This window comes from Thermobia domestica, chromosome 10, assembly GCF_964235325.1.
Source record: "Thermobia domestica chromosome 10, izTheDome1.hap1.1, whole genome shotgun sequence".
Lineage (NCBI taxonomy): Eukaryota > Metazoa > Arthropoda > Insecta > Zygentoma > Lepismatidae > Thermobia > Thermobia domestica.
The window spans coordinates 46,188,819-46,208,892 of NC_137463.1; the positions used below are offsets into that span (position 1 = coordinate 46,188,819).

Here is a 20,074-nt window from a genome sequence, read left to right on the forward strand (position 1 = left end):
GCGCCCTCTGTCATCGGACATGTATCATACAGTACACGTAGAGTTGTATTCCTTGTTTCCTGATTGCTTTCAAATAGTTGTGTTTTCACCAATTTCAACTTTTCTCCATGTTTCATTCACTTTCTTTGTGCTTCCCCTGGCGCCGCCACTGTTTCGCCATCACTTATACATAATTGGACTCTTCGGATGGCATTTCCTTTGATATCTTTTGACCCAACATTCCTATTTCTCACCATTACAAAGATACTGTATTCCTACAATCCGCCTCCCATAAAGTCCCTACAGACTAGCCGCTGTTGCCTTTGTTCATTAACATTTGTTGTTGCATATTCCAAGTAACATCACCTCCTACAATTTTTCAGTGTAAATTGTTCACTTTCCTCCATGTTTCATTCACTTTCTTTGTGTCCCCCTCTGGCGCCGCCACTGTTTCGCCACCACTTATGCATAATTGGATTCTTCGGATGGGGTTTCCTTTGATATGTTTTGACCCGACATTCGTATTTCTCTCCGTTCTTGAGATATTGCAAATTGCCGCCTCGGAAGGTGACATTTCAGACGCCTCTAGCGTCCAAACGAAGCCGCATTCACCTAATGTTCATATGACATTTTTTGCTTGTTTTTACCTGTAGATTCATCTCACGAATTTTCCGACATTCATGCACGACCACCCTGTATACATAAACAAAGTTCAAAACATGTTAGTATGCGAAATTAGGCCAAAGATTAAAATTATGCTAACATATATAAAAAATATAGATTTGCGGGTTGGAGCTACATTTGTTGTTAATTCATGTTAAAAGTCTATACGGAAAATCTATTACTTTTTTTTACTAGGGCATCATTTGATCGTAGCAATATATACTTAAATTCTTGTAAGAAAACAATGTCTTATTACAAATTGAAGCATTAATAATATGACCCATAAATATACATTACGATATAAGTTGATTCTTCACATACAGTTTCGCACATGCATTATTTTATTTTGAAAATAATGCCTTCTTTTCTCTATCCAAATATTACTAATGTAGGTTACACGGAGGCTTATATGCATCATTCAATATATGGCTATTATACAGTGTATTCGAGTAGTCCTCATACCTCTAGGTTTAAGTATCACACAGAGCAACATCAGTTTAATTTTTTGTTATTTGTTTAGTACGTACTATAGACGAGGACTTACATGTACGAACTAATTATCCGGTAGATCGGTAAGGTATTCTTCCGTTATGGTGTATACACAAATGTATGCTTTTGCATGTTCTCCTTAACATGTTGCGAAGCATTTGAGAAGTTCTCTCTGGAAAGTTTTCCTCCACGCTGTTGCTCAATTCTTCCCTGTTGCCAAAGCGACCTATAAACGTAGGCATTAGCTACGTCATTGTTTGCCCAGTGTATGGTCGTTCATTCAACCACACACATAACACAAACCTTGCATCTAGTGCGTAACTGCAACCAATCACATTATCCATGATTTTATTGACAACTGAAATGTTCCGCGCCACACAGTTATAACAATACAATGGTTCGTAATAATTAGTAAAATTGACCGATTCTAAATTACCTTGCTAAATCTTTTATTATCTTTTGAAGCTTCGTAAAACATTAATTCACATACAACATAACAGCAAGACTAAGACATTCTGTGAAAACATCATTGGATTGTTTACTAGCATCATTTTTTTTTTCGTTGAATGAACAACTCAACAGATTCAACTCAATCGGCTAATCACTACAAACATTAGTAGGAACACACGTTTTCTTTCTGCATTTCACGAATACTGGAATCAACTTTCTCCCTGCTACATGAATCGCAGGATTAATATCATGTTGAATATACTGGGAATACAGACAGTCAATAAGGTTCCCAAGACGAAAATGATCATAACTATTCGCACATTGATATATATCAAAATCTTCGTTACACTCAGCATCAGTAAAGCAACCAAAACATTCGAATGAGGAGAGAAGTTCATCAGAAACAGGATTCCACCAATACCGCAATATGTTTTCGCGAACATTCAGCTAATTTCATCCACACATTCAAATCAATAATGTCATATTTCTTCGTCGATGCAAATTCAGGATCTGTAGAATGTTCAGGTTCATTTAACGCATTCCTGCTGACTGATAATGGAGTTTATTCAATAATTGGCAGACCTTCTTGTAACTCCGTTTTCGCATTACATTTTGCTGATTTTGTAGTTGCATTTGTTCACACCGTTCATCATCTCGTGGTTGCATTTATTTCCACCATTCATCATTTCGTTGCTGCATTTGTTTCCACCATTCTTCATCTCGTTGTTGTATTTGTTTCCACCGTTCTTCATCTCGTTGTTGCATTTATTTCCACCATTCATCATCTCGTTGTTGCATTTGTTTCCACCATTCATCATTTCGTTGCTGCATTTGTTTTCACCATTCATCATCTCGTTGTTCTATTTGTTTCCACCGTTCATCATCTCGTTGTTGCATTTGTTTCCACCATTCATCATTTCGTTGCTGCATTTGTTTCCACCATTCATCATCTCGTTGTTGCATTTGTTTCCACCATTCATCATCTCGTGGTTGCATTTGTTTCCACTATTCATCATTTCGTTGTTGCATTTATTTCCACCATTCATCATCTCGTTGTTGCATTTGTTTCCACCATTCTTCATCTCGTTGTTGTATTTGTTTCCACCGTTCTTCATCTCGTTGTTGCATTTATTTTCATCATTTATCATCTCGTTGTTGCATTTGTTTCCACCATTCATCATTTCGTTGTTGCATTTGTTTCCACCATTCATCATCTCGTTGTTCTATTTGTTTCCACCGTTCATCATCTCTTTGTTGCATTTGTTTTCACCATTCATCATCTCGTTGTTGCATTTGTTTCCACTATTCATCATCTCGTTGTTCTATTTGTTTCCACCGTTCATCATCTCGTTGTTGCATTTGTTTCCACCATTCATCATTTCGCTGCTGCATTTGTTTCCACCATTCATCATCTCGTTGTTCTATTTGTTTCCACCGTTCATCATCTCGTTGTTGTATTTGTTTCCACCGTTCTTCATCTCGTTGTTGCATTTTATTTCCATCATTCATCATCTCGTTGTTACATTTGTTTCCACCATTCATCATTTCGTTGTTGCATTTGTTTCCACCATTCATAATCTCGTTGTTCTATTTGTTTCCACCGTTCATCATCTCGCTGTTGCATTTGTTCCCACCATTCATCATCTCGTTGTTGTATTTGTTTCCACCGTTCATCATCTCGTTGTTGAATTTGTTTTCACCATTCATCATCTCGTTGTTGCATTTGTTTCCACCATTCATCATCTCGTTGTTGTATTTGTTTCCACCGTTTATCATCTCGTTGTTGCATTTATTTCCACCATTCATCATTTCCTTGGTGCATTTTTTTCCACCATTCATTATTTCCTTGGTGAATTTTTTTCCACCATTCATCATCTCGTTGTTGTATTTGTTTCCACCGTTCATCATCTCGTTGTTGCATTTGTTTCCAACATTCATCATCTCGTTGTTTCATCTGGTCCAATCGTTGGTTCATGTGATTTTTTGGTTCATCACCTCGCTGTTGCATTTGGTCCAATCGTTGGTTCATGTGATTATTTTGTTAATCTCCTCGTTGTTACATTTGTTCCCACCGTTCATCAATTCGCTGTTGCATTAGTTTCAACTGTTGAAAGATTACTTCCAAGGTAACGTTCGGTTGAGCTGTTTCTTGTGGCATTCTATTAATCACATTTTCAGACATATTCGTTCCATCTTCCGTATCTATGATAGAGTCATTTCTCGGGACACTCATTTTTACGCTTCTGTATATTATAGTTCCACTACGAAGCAAAGTGAAATTTACGTCTCGGACAATGGTGATAAAGATTTACTATTCTTCTAATCTAAATCACAGTTTCCCGACGTTTCGGCACCATTTAATATAACAAAATATAATGGTTCGTAATAATTAGTAAAATTGACCGATTCTAAACTACCTTGTTAAATCTTTTATTATCTTTTGAAGCTTCGTAAAACATTAACTCACATACAACATAACAGCGAGACTACGACATTACATAACGTTATATCTTGTTTTTTTCTATGACAAATTTCAGTTCGTCGTTCTTAGTTACGTATCCACATTCAATTATTTATATATATATATATATATATATATATATATATATATATATATATATATATATATATATATATATATATATATATATATATTAATCTTATATTATTTTCTTCTTTTTCTTCCTCTATAAAATAAAGTGGATTATACATATTTATAAACCAACTATTGCTCGAAGAGAATACAAGTATACATTAAAGAATACAAGTATACGATAAAGAATACAACATACCGTTGTACAGTGAACGCAGGAACGCCAACGTGATCACGAAAGCAGTGTTTCTAATACCACAGCTAAAATTACACTGATATGGTTCTCCATGACACTGAAATTTAGGGATACGGGGACTTCTAAGACAGCATGTATAAGACCTGGTTAGGTGTCCTGAAATCCATTTTGTTGTAAAGTTCTGTATTACAGATTGTTGAAACAATTTTAATACAAAATTTTCTATTTTGAATTACAGGTTGGTTCTTCGAATGAAAGTCAAGTAGTGTTAACCGACGTCAATTTAGAAATGTCAGGTACCTACAGGTGTGAAGTGTCTGCAGATCAGCCCACGTTTATAACAGAAATGGTTATGGCTAAACTGAACATTGTCGGTAAGTATCATAGTAGAGTGTATAATTTGTTCACTAACTGTAATTGATTTCCATATATTATTATTATCGTTATTATCATAATGCTTGCTATTGTAAATTAGAATTTACACTTATTTCCAAACGCAAAATGTTCATTTTCTAACTACTTAACGATTAAAGAACTTAATGATCCTAGCTTGAAGTTTACTCTTGATCTCAGAGAAGATTTTACTGAGTTAAAAATCTCGTCCCCGTGGATTTTCCAGTGAATTACGATCTATTCTAAACGTGAGAGACGTAAAGAAAAAACGTAGGTAATACAAGAAAAACAAGCCGTGAAAGTAAAATAACGCTACTCCTTTCTCTTGGCACAACTAGTTTCTTAACCTTTTTGTGATATATTTTCCCGTTTTATTTGAACAGAAATTGCGTTTATGAATACTAGGAATTTTCTCTGGTCATTTCTGATTTTGCCGCGTATCATATTGCTCCATATCAAGTTTTGACGTTTTCTAGTTTGAGAAAAATATTTTACGTTTCCATATGTATTGGACTGACCTATAAATACGCGAAGATTTTGTTTTATTACGTAATTACATCATGTCATTGTAGTGTTTTAACTAGATTAAATCACACTACTGAAGCATAGACACACTGATAAATATGGATCCGTTTATTCTACGATATTTGTATATCCAAGAGAGAAAGAGAGAGAGTTACTAAATTTCTCAAAGAGATTATACCAAACTAACAAGCATATCCATTACCTAAATTAAAGATTTATCATTAAGCGAGTATGTGTTTCAGAGTCAAGAGAATAATAATTAGTTCTCATAGATTCAAACCTACCAGTAAACCAAATAAGATTATGTGTAAACATTCTGCGGCACGTTTTGCCCAGTTTCCATTCCAAACAATATCGTGGATAAGTTTCGTGAGAAATTAGAACGAGGTAATGAAGTAAAAAGGTATGTTATGTCATTTATATCAACCATTTCTTTACTATACACGCTTTATTTCTCGTATTACACTCTTTTCCACAGTTTTGCAAGTAATATTTGCGTAACTAGTAGATGTGAATGCGCAACTATTAGGAGTCTACTTTTCATGCATATAGATAAAGAATCTCTTCCAGCAGAATAACTCAGTTCATTAATATTGGCAGAGAACGTCATATTTTTCAGCGACATAAAATATCACTTTTTCTCGATTTTCTGACCAGCGACGGATTAGAGTTTATCCTCAAAGATGTTATTTTGCTCGACTGGATTGAAGCTATGAACTGATATATGATTCATTATTGTACAGGATTTTGATTCATAATACATAATTCATGAAATATGATTCCTCATATATATATATGACTCATGGTATATGATTCATGATATATATATATATATAATGGCATATGATTCGCGATATGTGATTAATCTTTGTATATGGTTTTGATCATGAACTGTAATATATGATTAATCTTTGCATACGCTTTTAAATAATGAACTATGATATATTATGCATTTTTGTTCATGGTATTGATTCAATATATATATATATATATATATATATATATATATATATATATATATATATATATATATATATATATATATAATTCATGATATATGATTTAAGGTATCGGATCAAGGCTTATGATTCTAATATATGATTCATGTTTGTACACGGTTTTGATCCAACAGAAATTGAAGTTTAAAAGCTAACAATGATTTTCGACTAGATTCATTAAGTACACTACATAGTTTATAATATAAACCTTGATGAGGCTATGCTTTACTATTAATTTCACCTTAATACATACCAGGGTTCATGTACAACAACAATTTTTAGGTTTACAGAATAAATTGTTTCACTTAATTCTCTTGAAAACTACGCATGAGGTTTTGTACGCACTCATATCATTTTGTTCTGCCCAATTAGATATATCATTTGTCATATATATATATATATATATATATATATATATGTGTGTGTGTGTGTGTGTGTGTGTTTGTGTTTGTGTCGGGTGGGTTGTTTGTCTTGATACCCCTTGTAACTTTTAAAGTAATAGAGAAAGTACACTGAAATTGAGTAGCATGTAAATATATAAATATCGGTAGGGAGACGTTGTTTAACCCATTACTGCCCCTTGGCAACTTAAGTTGCCACGGCAATTTTTCGATATAGCGCAGAAATTCAAGGATTGACGTTGCAGGTTTTAACCATGAAGTTACTTTGGGGTCTGTTTCGTCATAGCATCGTTGCATTTTCTTTGTATGATATATTGACGTAAGGTTAGCATTGTTTTTGGCTACAATGTGTTTTGAGGAGAAATACTCAACTGGATTGATTTTAAAGACTCCAGAAGGAAGGATTGAAGGTCTGTAAAGGAAAGATTAACTTGATTTTAATAGTTATGATTTCGCAGTGTATTTTCTCCCTCAAAATTGTAACTTTCCAAAATTTTCCCTTTTTTGAATATGAATGTGCCATTTGGCAACTTAAGTTGCCGGCCTAAAAAACAAGAAAAAATAAATATTTTTCAAAAATATTCTAATTTCTATTTTAGAGTACTATTAAGACCAAATAGGCGAAAAGAACCTTTTCAAAATACCACTGGGGAATTCTGGGCACTAATGGGTTAACATACACTGCAATACCACCAGTTCACATGTTACAAACCTTACCATAATGAAATATATTTTCCAAATGGCACTAAATCAGTCTCACTTGTGATTTTATTGCTCTAGATGTCATCGAAATTGAAATCTTTGTGATGCTGTAGCATTGTTAGTTTGCAACACTGCTTAACAAGAATGTCATTTGAAGTGTTCACTTAATATGTAGATTTGAAATATGTGATAACCTGATTTAGTGCTATTGGAAAATAACTTTATATTGGGCTGGCAGAAGTGTTAACCTGGTTGCATTGCAGTGTATGACAACCAATATTTCCCTGTAGACGTTTGCATTGTACTAAATTTCTGATTTCTGTATCTATTATCTGCAAAGTCACGAAGGCGTATCGAGATAAATCGTCCACTGTATATATTTTCTTTAGACTCTTTTCTTCCGTGAAACACTAAGAATCTTGTTAATTTTCTTTCATTAAAAATAAGTTGTAGCAATTGTATTTTTATGTACTCATTCATTATAATGTTTTGCATGCGAGGCCATTCGGCTTCAACACTGATTTCTCATATTTTGTGAAAATGGGTAATGGAGGAAGGCTATACGCCTAACTACTCACATTTTAACAAAAAGTTACGACCTTATGAAACATTTAATTTGAACCTAATGATTAATGATTATGTATATTCATATTCAAGGAAAATAGATGTCCAAACATATTAGTTTCAAGTGCTTTATGTTTTAGTCAGCTAAATTTTTCTTTAAAATTCAGTGGCGAGAATACATCATGCACGATCTAAAGAATTACTACGGGGGGACACTTTGACTAAGTGGTAGAGCGCTTACCTCAATGCACTGTGTCCGTAGATCGATCCCCGGTCAAGCAAGCTTGTGGTATACAACATCCTGTAGGTAGGGTTTCTCGGGGTTCATCCGTTTCCTCTCACAATCTCATTTTACCAAGTCTTTCATTATCATTCGCCTTAATCATCGTCTCCCTTAGCCTAAAGGGTATAATTGGGTGATGTTAAACTGAAATATTTCGTTTCATTTTCATTTACAGAACACCTACAATCTTTACCAAATTTGGCATGAGTGTGTACCTTGATAGCTAAGCATCCTTCTGATATATGGTATTTTTTAAATGTATGCATTTGTGTTATGATCTATCAATGTTGAGGTTTGAAGTAAGTTAACACTCAAGACCAATGATTCTTTACTTATTATTTAGAACAAGCATTATCGGAAATACCTGTAAAGCCTGTTCGAAAAGATCAAACGTTAAGTAATTTCAATAATTGCTATTTATAACAATAACTAGAGTTAAATACATAGGGCGTTCAATAAGTTTTGTACAGATAGGTATAAATTTTTAGTTAGTTACAATATGATAATGAAATTTTAACTGGGCATACTTTGATATTTTGGCTACAATACCGGAGTAATTAGCACACAAACTCACTAAAATGAGTTGCTCTATTATCTCTCAAAAATGTGGTTACTATTCGTCTTTTATCTCAAGCAGATCTCAGGTACTGTTCTTTTTGGAAAGCATTTTTCGGTCTTAGTTCCTATTTTCAGCTGCTGATTTTAGATTAAGATTAAAATGTGGTAGCAAAACATGTATTAAAGTGAAATATTTTAGATTTTTATCACGACAAATATGAGTAAAGAACACACTTTTAAGTAATAAGAGTACATTTTATGTACGAAAATTCTTACTAAATACATTTTTTTAAAAATTTTATATTGGGACAAACTTACTTCATTGCCCAGAAGAGATTAAATGAATTTCCAATTTCACTTCCCACGAATATACCCTGAAGACTCAGGGAGACTGGTGGCTATGAAAAAATTGATGAAATTATTAATAGAATGTTGGAGGAAGCGTCAGAACTTGGAAAAATGATGCGGACATGATGTTGTTCACCGTAACTCATATGTCCAAAAATCAAGCCAGGGACGCATCACAACAAAGTTAGTACATTCTAATACTGAATCATTCTACCCCCTTGATGCAAGAAAAGTCTTAGGTCCAAGTAGTATATTCTATTAGAAAGCATCTATTACATATTTCCTGAACCTTGAAATCAAAATTTAAAAAAGAATAAAAAAGTAAAAAATGTAAGTGATCGGTATCTTGGTGGAGGAAAAGTCTTGTACACTAAAATAGTAGGTAATCATAAGTAGGAATTTATGAGAATTGTAAACTTAAATAACTATTACCATTTTTTTGAAATACGTTTCTCCATACACTTTCCTAACCCTAAAAAACACTTTAACAGAGATTGATTTTCATGTGAAAACGAAGGCAAACTTTGATAATAAAGAATTATATGCTTTTCAGGTTAGTGGGCGGAATGAAACGTATAAAGGGCCACCTAAATCCATCAATTATGCTGAGATAAATTAGGCCCCCTAATAAGGAAAATAATTCTACCTTGTCAGTTTCTCTCGATACTAGTCTATTTTATAATTATAGCCTACCTATAAAGAAATTCCTTAATTCGAAACACGTATTCTCTTCATGAGGATAATACACTAATAGCAGGAATATTGAATATTCTAGTGGAGAGTTTCCCTTTCGAAACAATTTTACAGAAATTAAATATATATATATATATATATATATATATATATTCGTTACTGCTAAAAATGCAGTTAATTATTCTAATGGAGTCAACTTCTTTTGTATGCTATTATGTGTTTTTGTAAATATTATATTTCCAAGATATAATATTTACCTGGCTTTGAAGAAATATTTTCATGTTAATTAAAGTGCTGAGAAAATTTATAAAGGATCTATATATTGCATATAGTCGTAGTACCCAACGCCATATAAAAACGTTTACATATTTTATGGAGAAACGTAAATGAAAAAGAAAAGTTGTGCCAGTTTCTAACCTTCATTTGTCCTATGAAAATAAACTCTATATATTTAAAAGTGAAAACAGAACATGGTCCAATATCCTGTAGCAAAACAATTAACAAATAATGAACCAGTGTATACTTAGAATATGGATGCTAAGTGAATTGACTAGTAACGTACTGGATAATAGAATACATTTAATTAAATTGGCACTGGGACGTTTTTTGAGTATGTCATTTTTATCAATGTTAGAAATGGGAAATGAAGAACGAGCGCAAGTGCAACCAGAGAAGAAGTGGGGAGCTTGGGTAAAGTACGATACGGTCCACTGTGGTGTCACAGTAGATATATAACACAAGGTATTTTTTTTAAAGACAGCAATCCGAAAAGATAATTCCAGCTAATTGACGAAAACGTTTAAAATAATAATTTTATTATATATATATATATATATGTATATGTATATGTATAGAGAGAGAGATAAAAAATGAAATGAAATCTTTGAGTTTTACGCCCCACGGTTATGCCAAAGGGGACGGTGATGATGAGTAATGAATGAAATAGTGGAATGAAGAAAGTGGGAGGAAACGGGAGAACCCCGAGAAAACCCACGCACATGGTGTTTGTCCACCACAAAGTTCACTTGGCGGGGGCTGGGATCGAACCCGGGACCCCAAGCACCAGAGGTGAACGCTCTACCACTGAGCCACCGCGGCCCGAGAGAGAGAGAGAGACGGATCCAAGATTTTCTGAGGGGTGCACCAATAACTTCCAAAATAACCCATCACAATGGAATTCTTGAAAGGGACATGTGACAATATTCTTTGCCCCTGACAACGCTAATGCATAGAACAGTGGGGACTATTTTAAAGAGGGTCGCAAGTGGTATACAGGAAAAGAAATATTATATTCCTGATTTCTGTTTTCTATCCTATTTGACAAATGTTATACCGTTTTGCTTGTTGAATCTTTTTCGTCAACCTTCAGAAAATCGACTTAAACTACTGCTTTTACAAAACTTCGCTTTCTTTTAAGCCCCAAACGGAAACATGAAGGCAGGAAGTTTCGGAAAATGTTACTGTTTTGACTGCTAGCTTCTCATTTTAGACGGTGTATGTTTACAACGAAGGGACTACACGTGCACCGGTGCACTCCCTAAATCCGACTCTGTATATATATATATATATATATATATATATATATATATATATATATATATATATATATATATATATATATATATAGAGAGAGAGAGAGAGAGAGAGAGAGAGAGAGAGAGAGAGAATGAGGTAAAAAACAATTAGTACTTGAAGATATTTCTTCTGTTTCTTTCTTGTCTCCAATATGTATTACAAAGGGAAAATATTGACCACTTAAGAGAAATTGTAAAAAAAAAAAGTCTCAAACTCTGAAGAATGACATAAGAGGAGAAAGTGTATTAGAAAAAGCTTTGTGAATTATTTTGCTCGTTGTCATTAATAATTATTCTTATAAAAGTGAAGAAGTCTCAGTATACATTTAAGCTTAATTGTCTTACCTGTTGGGTTATGGTACTCAGCAATCTTCGTTATGATAAATCAATAACATTTTTTGTACCATACAGGAACTATAATTTTCGCACTCTTTTTTATTAATAAACATAGCAGATGTTTAGTCCCAACTGTAAACATTGGACCCTTATTGCAAGAAGAGTCTTCCTACTCTTCTGTTCTCGTCACGAAGAATTCTTGTATTTTATCTGATGTTCTTAGCTTTCTAATCAATATCTACTTTATAATCACATTGAAAAGTTTCTGCTGTTATTTTAGCAATACAGTAACAGCGAAATTCTGGTCAAACTGAGCAGCATTATCCAATAATCGTTATACTATGGCGTTTTATTTTTATCTCTTGGACACCATTATAAGCTTTGCGTTGGTAATGTTACAAAATAAAGAACCGATACTAGTGTTGTAATGAAAAAAAAGAAAAAACAACGAAATTTTAGTTTAAAGTTAAAAGCCAGTTATCTTTTAGTTTTTCTTCTCAAAATTTTACTGCATATAACTATAGTGCAACCTACTGTCGTCTAAGCCAGGATTTCTCGAAGTGTGCTTCGTGGAGTCTTGGGGCTCTCTAAGAGGTGATCAAGGACTCCGCGAGATACTTAGTAATAATGAAGAAAGAAACCACGAAACTCATAAAACAATATACCCATCTCTAAAAAAATATACTCACTTCAATAGAACAATATTCTCACCTTGTCAGATTGCTCTTGGTTGGAAGATGTTTATGGTGCTTCACATACTGTGAAATCATTAGCCAACTCTAATCACAGTGTGTTTTAAATTTGTAGCATTCTGATAAGAAGCAGTTGTGAGCAAAATGCAATTTTCTTCACATCAGGTAACATTGTATTTCAAAATGTTTGCTGATAGTTTGTCTATGTTTGTAAATCTCTCACATTGGCAATTGGAAGACCATGGAAGCAAGATTCCCCTATGACACGAATTTAAGAAAAAGAATTGGTTAGCGCGTGGGTCTGGTGAACGTGGTCAAGAGTTCGATTCCCAGAAGGATAGCATTGAACAATTAACGCTAGATAGAGCCAATTATAAACCGAAGGTTCACTTCTCATAGAGTATCGGTGATGACAAAGGACTATAACCAGCGCAGTAACTTAGACTTTTTCTGGGGGTGCAAGCATTAATACGCGTATTCGAGGCCCTAGAAAAAGTTAATTTTCTAATTCTTGGGCCCCATTTTTCTCTTACTCTTTATGGGCCACCGGAGTCTGTGGGTCCCCCACTGCCAGGTCTGCGGGGCTGTTAGTTACGTCCTGGGCCCGTTCCGTAGATGACAAATTAATTAAGTTGACAATATTGACAATTCTCAAAGCCATACGAATAAATATTATTTCTATTGCCCCTAATAATAGACTAATTTTTACTGAAATGAGTCCACGACACTCATTTTTGTTGTTTCATTTACGTTTTGTGTGCTGTTTTTTTATGTAAAGTAGTGAACCTCTTTGATGCTTCATTTATAATTTCCTATTCGTATCGTACAAGAAGTAAGAAAATTTTGTATTAAAGTGGGCCCCCCTCGAACGGCGAATAGTTTCCCTCGGGGACAGTTTCCCCCTGCCCTCCCACAAGTTACGACCCTGACTATAACCCTTAACAAACCTGAACTATTATTATTATTGTTACTTCCATGGTAAAGACAGAAAGTGTCCTTTGAAACGCCAGTTCAAAATGAGTAATATACGATGGAACACGATGGATGTGCTTAATCCAAATATATATTTTTTTTATCTTGAAGGATCCACTGAGAAAAATTAGTTATCCGAACAGCGGTATATTGTACAAATATTCGGTATCCTAATGTTTACTATGGAACTTTGTGGGAGAATACGTTATCCATATGCTATATATGTACTATCCTTTTCCAACTTAGATGTTACCTTATGCAGCTGCAGTACGTCTGGGACCCAACAGTGTTCCGTATCTTACATACGTATACGTAAATCAGCTATATGTTATATACGTCTATCTGTATGTAAGATCCTGAATGCCTGTATACAGTTCTTTCTGTCTTACGGAAAATAAGTTTATTCGGAAAACTTTTTTTTTTTTTTTTTTAACGGAACGTATTCTAGAACATTAGGTTTTCATTATACCTTTGCTGCACGATGTTAACTAGGCCTGTGCGTTAAGTCCAAACACCACATGATTTACGCATGTAACTTACGTTTTTAAGTACATACAAACGACTATCTGTATGTAAGATCCTGAACGCCTGTATACAGTTCTTTCTGTCTTACGGAAAATATGTTTATTCGGAACACTTATACGCAAAATATTCTAGAACATAACATTTTCAGTTATACCTTTGCTGCAGGATTTACTTAGACCTGTGCGTTAAGTCCAAACACCACATACTTTACGCATGTAACTTACGTTTTTAAGTACCCCATATACATTTATTTTCTTAGTGTGATACAATTATTTGTTATTAATATACTTAAACCACAGTGCACTCTAAAAGAAAAAAATACGTGTGTTTAAAATACCAATAATAGCTTAAATAACATTAACATTGAATTTTCAAATTAAGAGCTAAGAAAGATCAACATGATCTGAAGAAAGTAAAGTTCCTGGAAGTATTTAAGGAATCTTTCGTTTCTAAGAAATTGAAGTTTTCAGAAGAAAATGTTCAGCATGCGTGTCATGGAATCACATAAAGAGATTGTTCCAGCATCCGCATTGAATTTTCTTCTCAGAAACGGAAATGTTTACCTAAACCAAAAAATAAGGAAAAGAGGTAATCATTTCCCAACGTCTTCGAGGAAACAAACAGCTACGTATTTTCTCATTCGCCTTCTCATTTTATTTTTTTTATCTTTTTCTTTTATTCTTTCTTTTTTTTGTAAAAAGAAAGGAAAATAATTTAAAACCAAATTGCTCTGTCTTGGTTTAAACAAATGTCCCAGATTTACCCTAGAAAATCTTGCTTTATTACATGATTGGAATTAGAAAACGTTATTGTATTTTTAATTGATTGTTTACTTTGAACTTGGAAAATTGAATCAAATCCTTCTATAAGTTACATTCTTTACATTCTTTTTTCCATGTTCTTTGTAAATAAAAGAACCTGTTAATGCTTTGTTTTCTTGACGCAAATTTGAGATTGTCATAACTCATTTTAGTCTGATCGATTTTATATTTAGTTTACCTGTAACCCTTGGTGGAAGAATTTCAATTTGGTTTTGTGTTCTAAGCAGCTTCGTTATAAAAATTCAATTTACCCTAAAAGATTATTGAGTATCTAGACGGTCTTTTAGTTTCAGCAGAGGCCAGGCCGCTTATTAAGATCATGCTAGTGGGTCTTAAGAGATTGTAATAGTACGTCCGTAAGTATTTACTGTCAGTGACAAAAATTCTTTCCGTTTGATAACAATTATTTTAGGAATAACAGTGGTATTGCTGGAAGAAAATTATATTGTTTTTAATTTAGTGAAAACTGTTCTCCAATTGACCTTCAATTCCGAAGTTATTTACGAAACTAATTTCATCAAACGAAAAAAAAATCTTTTGTCGCTGACTGTGCGTAATTCCACATGGTAACTAATGAACAAATGCAAATCTTTGAAATATTTATTTTACGATATATAAGCTAGTGCGAAGAGATCGCAAACACAGTCAATTCTTTAACATCTTCACAGATAACGGACGACTTTAGCTGAGTCTATACATACCCTGTTAAAATATATAAGATTTCCTTGATTTATGCAACCTGTATAGTGGCAAAACATTATCGGTTGGCTATAATAAAGGATACAAACATATTCTTAGTACAAAGTTTTCATTAACCGTTATTAGGATCACCCTAATGGTGCTTATAAGGATGTAATGTTCATACTTGCGTTCGTACTCCCCTTAATAAACACAAAACTGTCTTGAACGAAAGTTATTTTCTTTTAGAAAAATTGCTAGAGTGATTATTTCGACCGACTTCCTCACTAGAACCAATCCATTAACATATGTACGTATAACTCTAACTTTAATAGTGGCTATAAATATTCTACATCCTATGCATATAATCATAGATCCTCTTTGCTATATTTAGCAGAGTTTATTCCTCCTTCGTCAATTATATTCAAAACTAGAAACTATATCGTCTCGAAAAAGTGTAATGGAAGCGACGTTTCTTCTCGGAAAATGTGGCAGTTTCTCTTGGATTTAAAGAGCTCTGTGTCGTTTCATTTTCGTGGGTAACAGTCCATTACCTCATCTGCTCCAAATTTACTTGACACTTTCCCTTAAATCCACTACCGGGTAACTTCTTTAACTTACCCAATAGTTCTTTTTTCTAACGATTTCTCAATCCTTACATAATACCATGATCAAAAGGGTTGTTTGTATCTACCTAGGTACACTGCATACTTTATATACTCTATATATATATATTAAAACTTTTCACTTATTTATTTTCGTTGTGTACTAGTTTCAGCTCATTTTCTTTCCACTAACGTGTAAAATAGTAATCTTTTTTGATTTTGCGTTGACTCCTATCTTGTAGACAACTCAGAGCCATGGGGTTCCGAGAAAAGCGAAATTGGTGATTTAGAAAAATTTTAATCTATATTCCATTCTTTCATCATTATGGTTGTCGGTCCAGTTCTAAAGCGCTCGTTTTCGCTTGGATACTTATTTGCCAAAATTTAGCGTCTATTTTCAAGCAAGGAGGCTGTATGTGACGTAGCCTCATACATATTTTGAAGTTGAAAGTTGAAAGCTTTCTCATTAAGGATCAAAATCGAAGCCATCGAAGATACATTCGTTATTCCTTTAGATCGAAATCGAGGACTGTTCTTATTATTTATATGGAGAATACTGAACCACAGTTCTTGTGACACACAATATTATGTATGTTTGTTTCCTCTTAACAATCTCATTTTTTCTAGTTTTGCGATACAATTCCCTTTAATTTATCATTTTCATCTATCTTTTATCAAATGAAGGATATGTTATTAATTTTGTATTGTAAAGTAACAAAGCAAGACAAAATTGTATTAGTTCTTTGTCAAAGCAAGCGTCACGTAGATATTTTGCTTTTTCGCAGTTGAATCATATTTTATATCCAATACGCCACCTATATCCTCCGTGTGTGGAATAAACGCAATATCTATAAACGGAAGAGTGTTATAACATAATGATAACCTATATTAAAGTGCTAAGAGTATCTGAAAGCAAAAATATAGCACCTAGTATTACAATTCAATTTTATAATTGTATCTCTATAATTATACAATTAAGGACGAAAGTACAGTACAAAAAATAAAATTAATTTCCGATCGCTAGGTCGCCATTGACGACTAGAAATTTAGAGCTGGCGACCAGTGTTCAGTAGGAATGGTTTCTGCCTAAACTCACAGGCCTGCGCAATTTCTGTTTCGCACGAAAACAATTTTTACTGAGTGAGAGAGATCACGGAATATAAAGTCTTCACAACGGACATGAAAAGTGTGGTCTTCATAACGCTGTAATTTGCCTCAACGAAATTGTTCCCACCCTCAATCGAAATTGTTTGCCTCCTGCCACATCAACGCGAGAGGTCGTTTTCCCCGCTGTTTGAAGTTAAACAGATGCGGGGACAGCCCAGTGCTTAGAATATATCAACTAATCACACATCACGATGTCAGTGACAAATAAATAAATAAATAACAAAATAAGTAAATACATAAAATATATTTTTAAAATAGTTATATTCATGAAATACGGTTGTCACTGGTCACCTAACAGCTTCCTTTTTAAAGCCAATCAACCAGTTTTGTTTCGAAATTTTGTGCCCTGATGTAATCTCTTTCTTTGTGTAACCAGAGGTGATGGGGTGCGGGATTTTTCATAATTTCTACGTGAGAGATACCGGCCACCATCATTTTTGGATTAGCGAGTGCGTCTGACTTTGAAATTTTGCGCCCTGGTCTATGACATTATCCTATAATTAAGGTCCCTTCGAGGTTTGAAGAGGAATGGTGTATACTGTAACGATTGGATCTTGAATGATAGTCGCCTTGGTATCTGCCATCTTGGCCAGATTCAAATCCCAGTTCCGTTTGAAACCCACATTAAAAAAGCAGGTCCCGTCCTTCTTAACACCTCTGTTGTATAAGAACAAGAAACAAAAGAATTGAAGTGAAAATATGAAAAGTCGGTTAACGTTAACACTTTAAAAATGTTTTCGTTTGAAACAAATTAATTTTAGCCTAATTCAAAAAGCAATAAATGTGAGAAATAAGCGTATAAACAGAAAACAGTAAAATCCATTTCTCGTAACTACGAGGTTTCTGAACAGCTCTCTAGAAAGAAGAAGAAGAAGAAGCAGAAAAGAAGTAGCTAAAATCGATCTGAGCTTTCTCGTTTTTACTTCTCCTTATAGATTCGTTACTCAGAAGAAGAGAAAGACCGAAGGAGAGAGGGAAAAAAAAGTAAGTGAAATATTGAAACGCATTCTACTTTTTTCTAAGCGTAGATTCATCATTGAAAGAACAATTGTGGGAAAAGAATAAAGGAATTTAAAAACTCCATTAAGACATCAGGAGAGATTTCTTCTTACCTATAATACGAGGTCGTATTTCTTTCCTTAGTTGGTGGCCGGATAAAAAAAAAAAAACCGTAAGAACTTTAAAAGGAAAGAAATAAAGTGTTGGTGCATAACTGTGACAAAAAAAAGGGGGGGCCTAGATTCGTGAGGGATTTTCCTCTTTTTTTTTTCTTATCCACCTAAAAGATTTCTGGCGCTATTTCACTTTCATACTTCTTTAAAAGTAGTTTTCCACGGTGAACAGAGCGAAAATGGCTGTAATAATTATATCAACGAAGGTGTGAAATATGACTATTATGTGTCAAGAAATTGTATTTTTTACATGATTACAAAGACCCGCCAAAGTTACTCCGTTTGATTTAAATTTACTTTTTGAATGAGTAGTTCTCTGACAAATAAAGAAATAATTTCTAAAGCACACTTTAAACGGATATAGGCCTATACAAGAAAGTAAAATAGTTCTGTCGTAATATAAAACCACATTCACAATGAATCTTCAAGAGGGATATTAGAGATATTTGTTGTTAGAAAAGTGTGATTTATGCATACAAGAAAGAAAGAGAGGTCATCTTGCGCCAAAACAATAGATTGTTAATTTTGTAAAATGAAATCTTTGTTTAACGTCCCACGCTAAAATGAAATGTTTGTTTAAGCAGGCTAGGCTAAAGGAAACGGTGATTATAGGAAATGAATGCAATGGTGGAATGAATTAAGTGGAAGGAAAGGGGAGAATCCCCGTAAAAACCCACAAAGACGGTGTTTCTCCATCACGAAGCCCACTTGGCGCGAGCTGGAATCGAACCAGGAATTCGACGCACGATAGGTCTACCACTGAACCAGTATGCCCCCTTGGTTGATATAGTGTTTAACGTCCTGATTTCGCTGATTCTATGAGATGTCGAATTAAAGCTTAATGCAAGATCCGAACTATTTGAGCTCTCACCGGGAATCGTACCCAGGTCGTTCGTTCACAAACTGCTTGCGGTGACCACGTAACCACATGAAAGTAGAAAGAAATGGAAACCGGAATCGTATCTTCATCGACAGAATTACTTAATGGGAAAAGTTGACTGTGATTGTTTATAATTTGTCTGCGTGTAAGGTAGAAAATGCATGTATCGTATGGAGTCATTATGTAAATATGACGAACATTTTCATTTAAGAATAAATGTAAATGCTATTATTTTTGTACTCAAAAGTAACAAAGCAAGCCAAAAGTATTTAGTTCTTTGTGAAAGCAAATGTCTCATAGATGTTTTGCCTTTTCACAATCTTTCTTCTTGTAAGAATAGCGATGAATCACCTTTCATACCCGATACATGATACCTATAATCATCCTGTGTGGAGGAAACGCTATATTCATACAAGCAACAGAACTACACAAACATTAATGTTCAAATCTAAATTTGTTTAAGGCTCTTCCACGTTTTTGAAATAATTAAAATAATACAGTTTTTAAGATTCAATTAAATCGGTAACAATGTTTTAAATCTAGAAATTGTCTGCATGGTGACGACATCTGTTGGTGTCGGGGCGATAGGGAGTGCATGTAGTGACACGTATTAACATGAATATTCACTTTCACGAATTAATATGATGTACTAACATGTTGGTAGTATAAATGAGATAAAAACTATTTCCTTTATTTAAAATATTCAAACATTTGTTTTTTCGAAACAGTGTTCTTTAATCAATACAAACACAATAGAAAAACATCAGTGAATATTAATGTGTGACAAATCTGTATATATATTTCATCATGATCAAGA

General features: G+C 33.8%; 1 protein-coding gene across 1 annotated transcript in view; it reads left to right on the forward strand.

Moving 5' to 3' along the window:
• Positions 1-20,074, forward strand: part of LOC145661452 (uncharacterized) — a 365,296-nt gene that overhangs the window by 23,087 nt on the left and 322,135 nt on the right. The window contains exon 3 of the mRNA XM_081726763.1: positions 4,609-4,744. Within this exon, the coding sequence (XP_081582889.1) occupies positions 4,609-4,744 (136 nt within the window). The remainder of the gene's footprint in view (positions 1-4,608; positions 4,745-20,074) is intronic.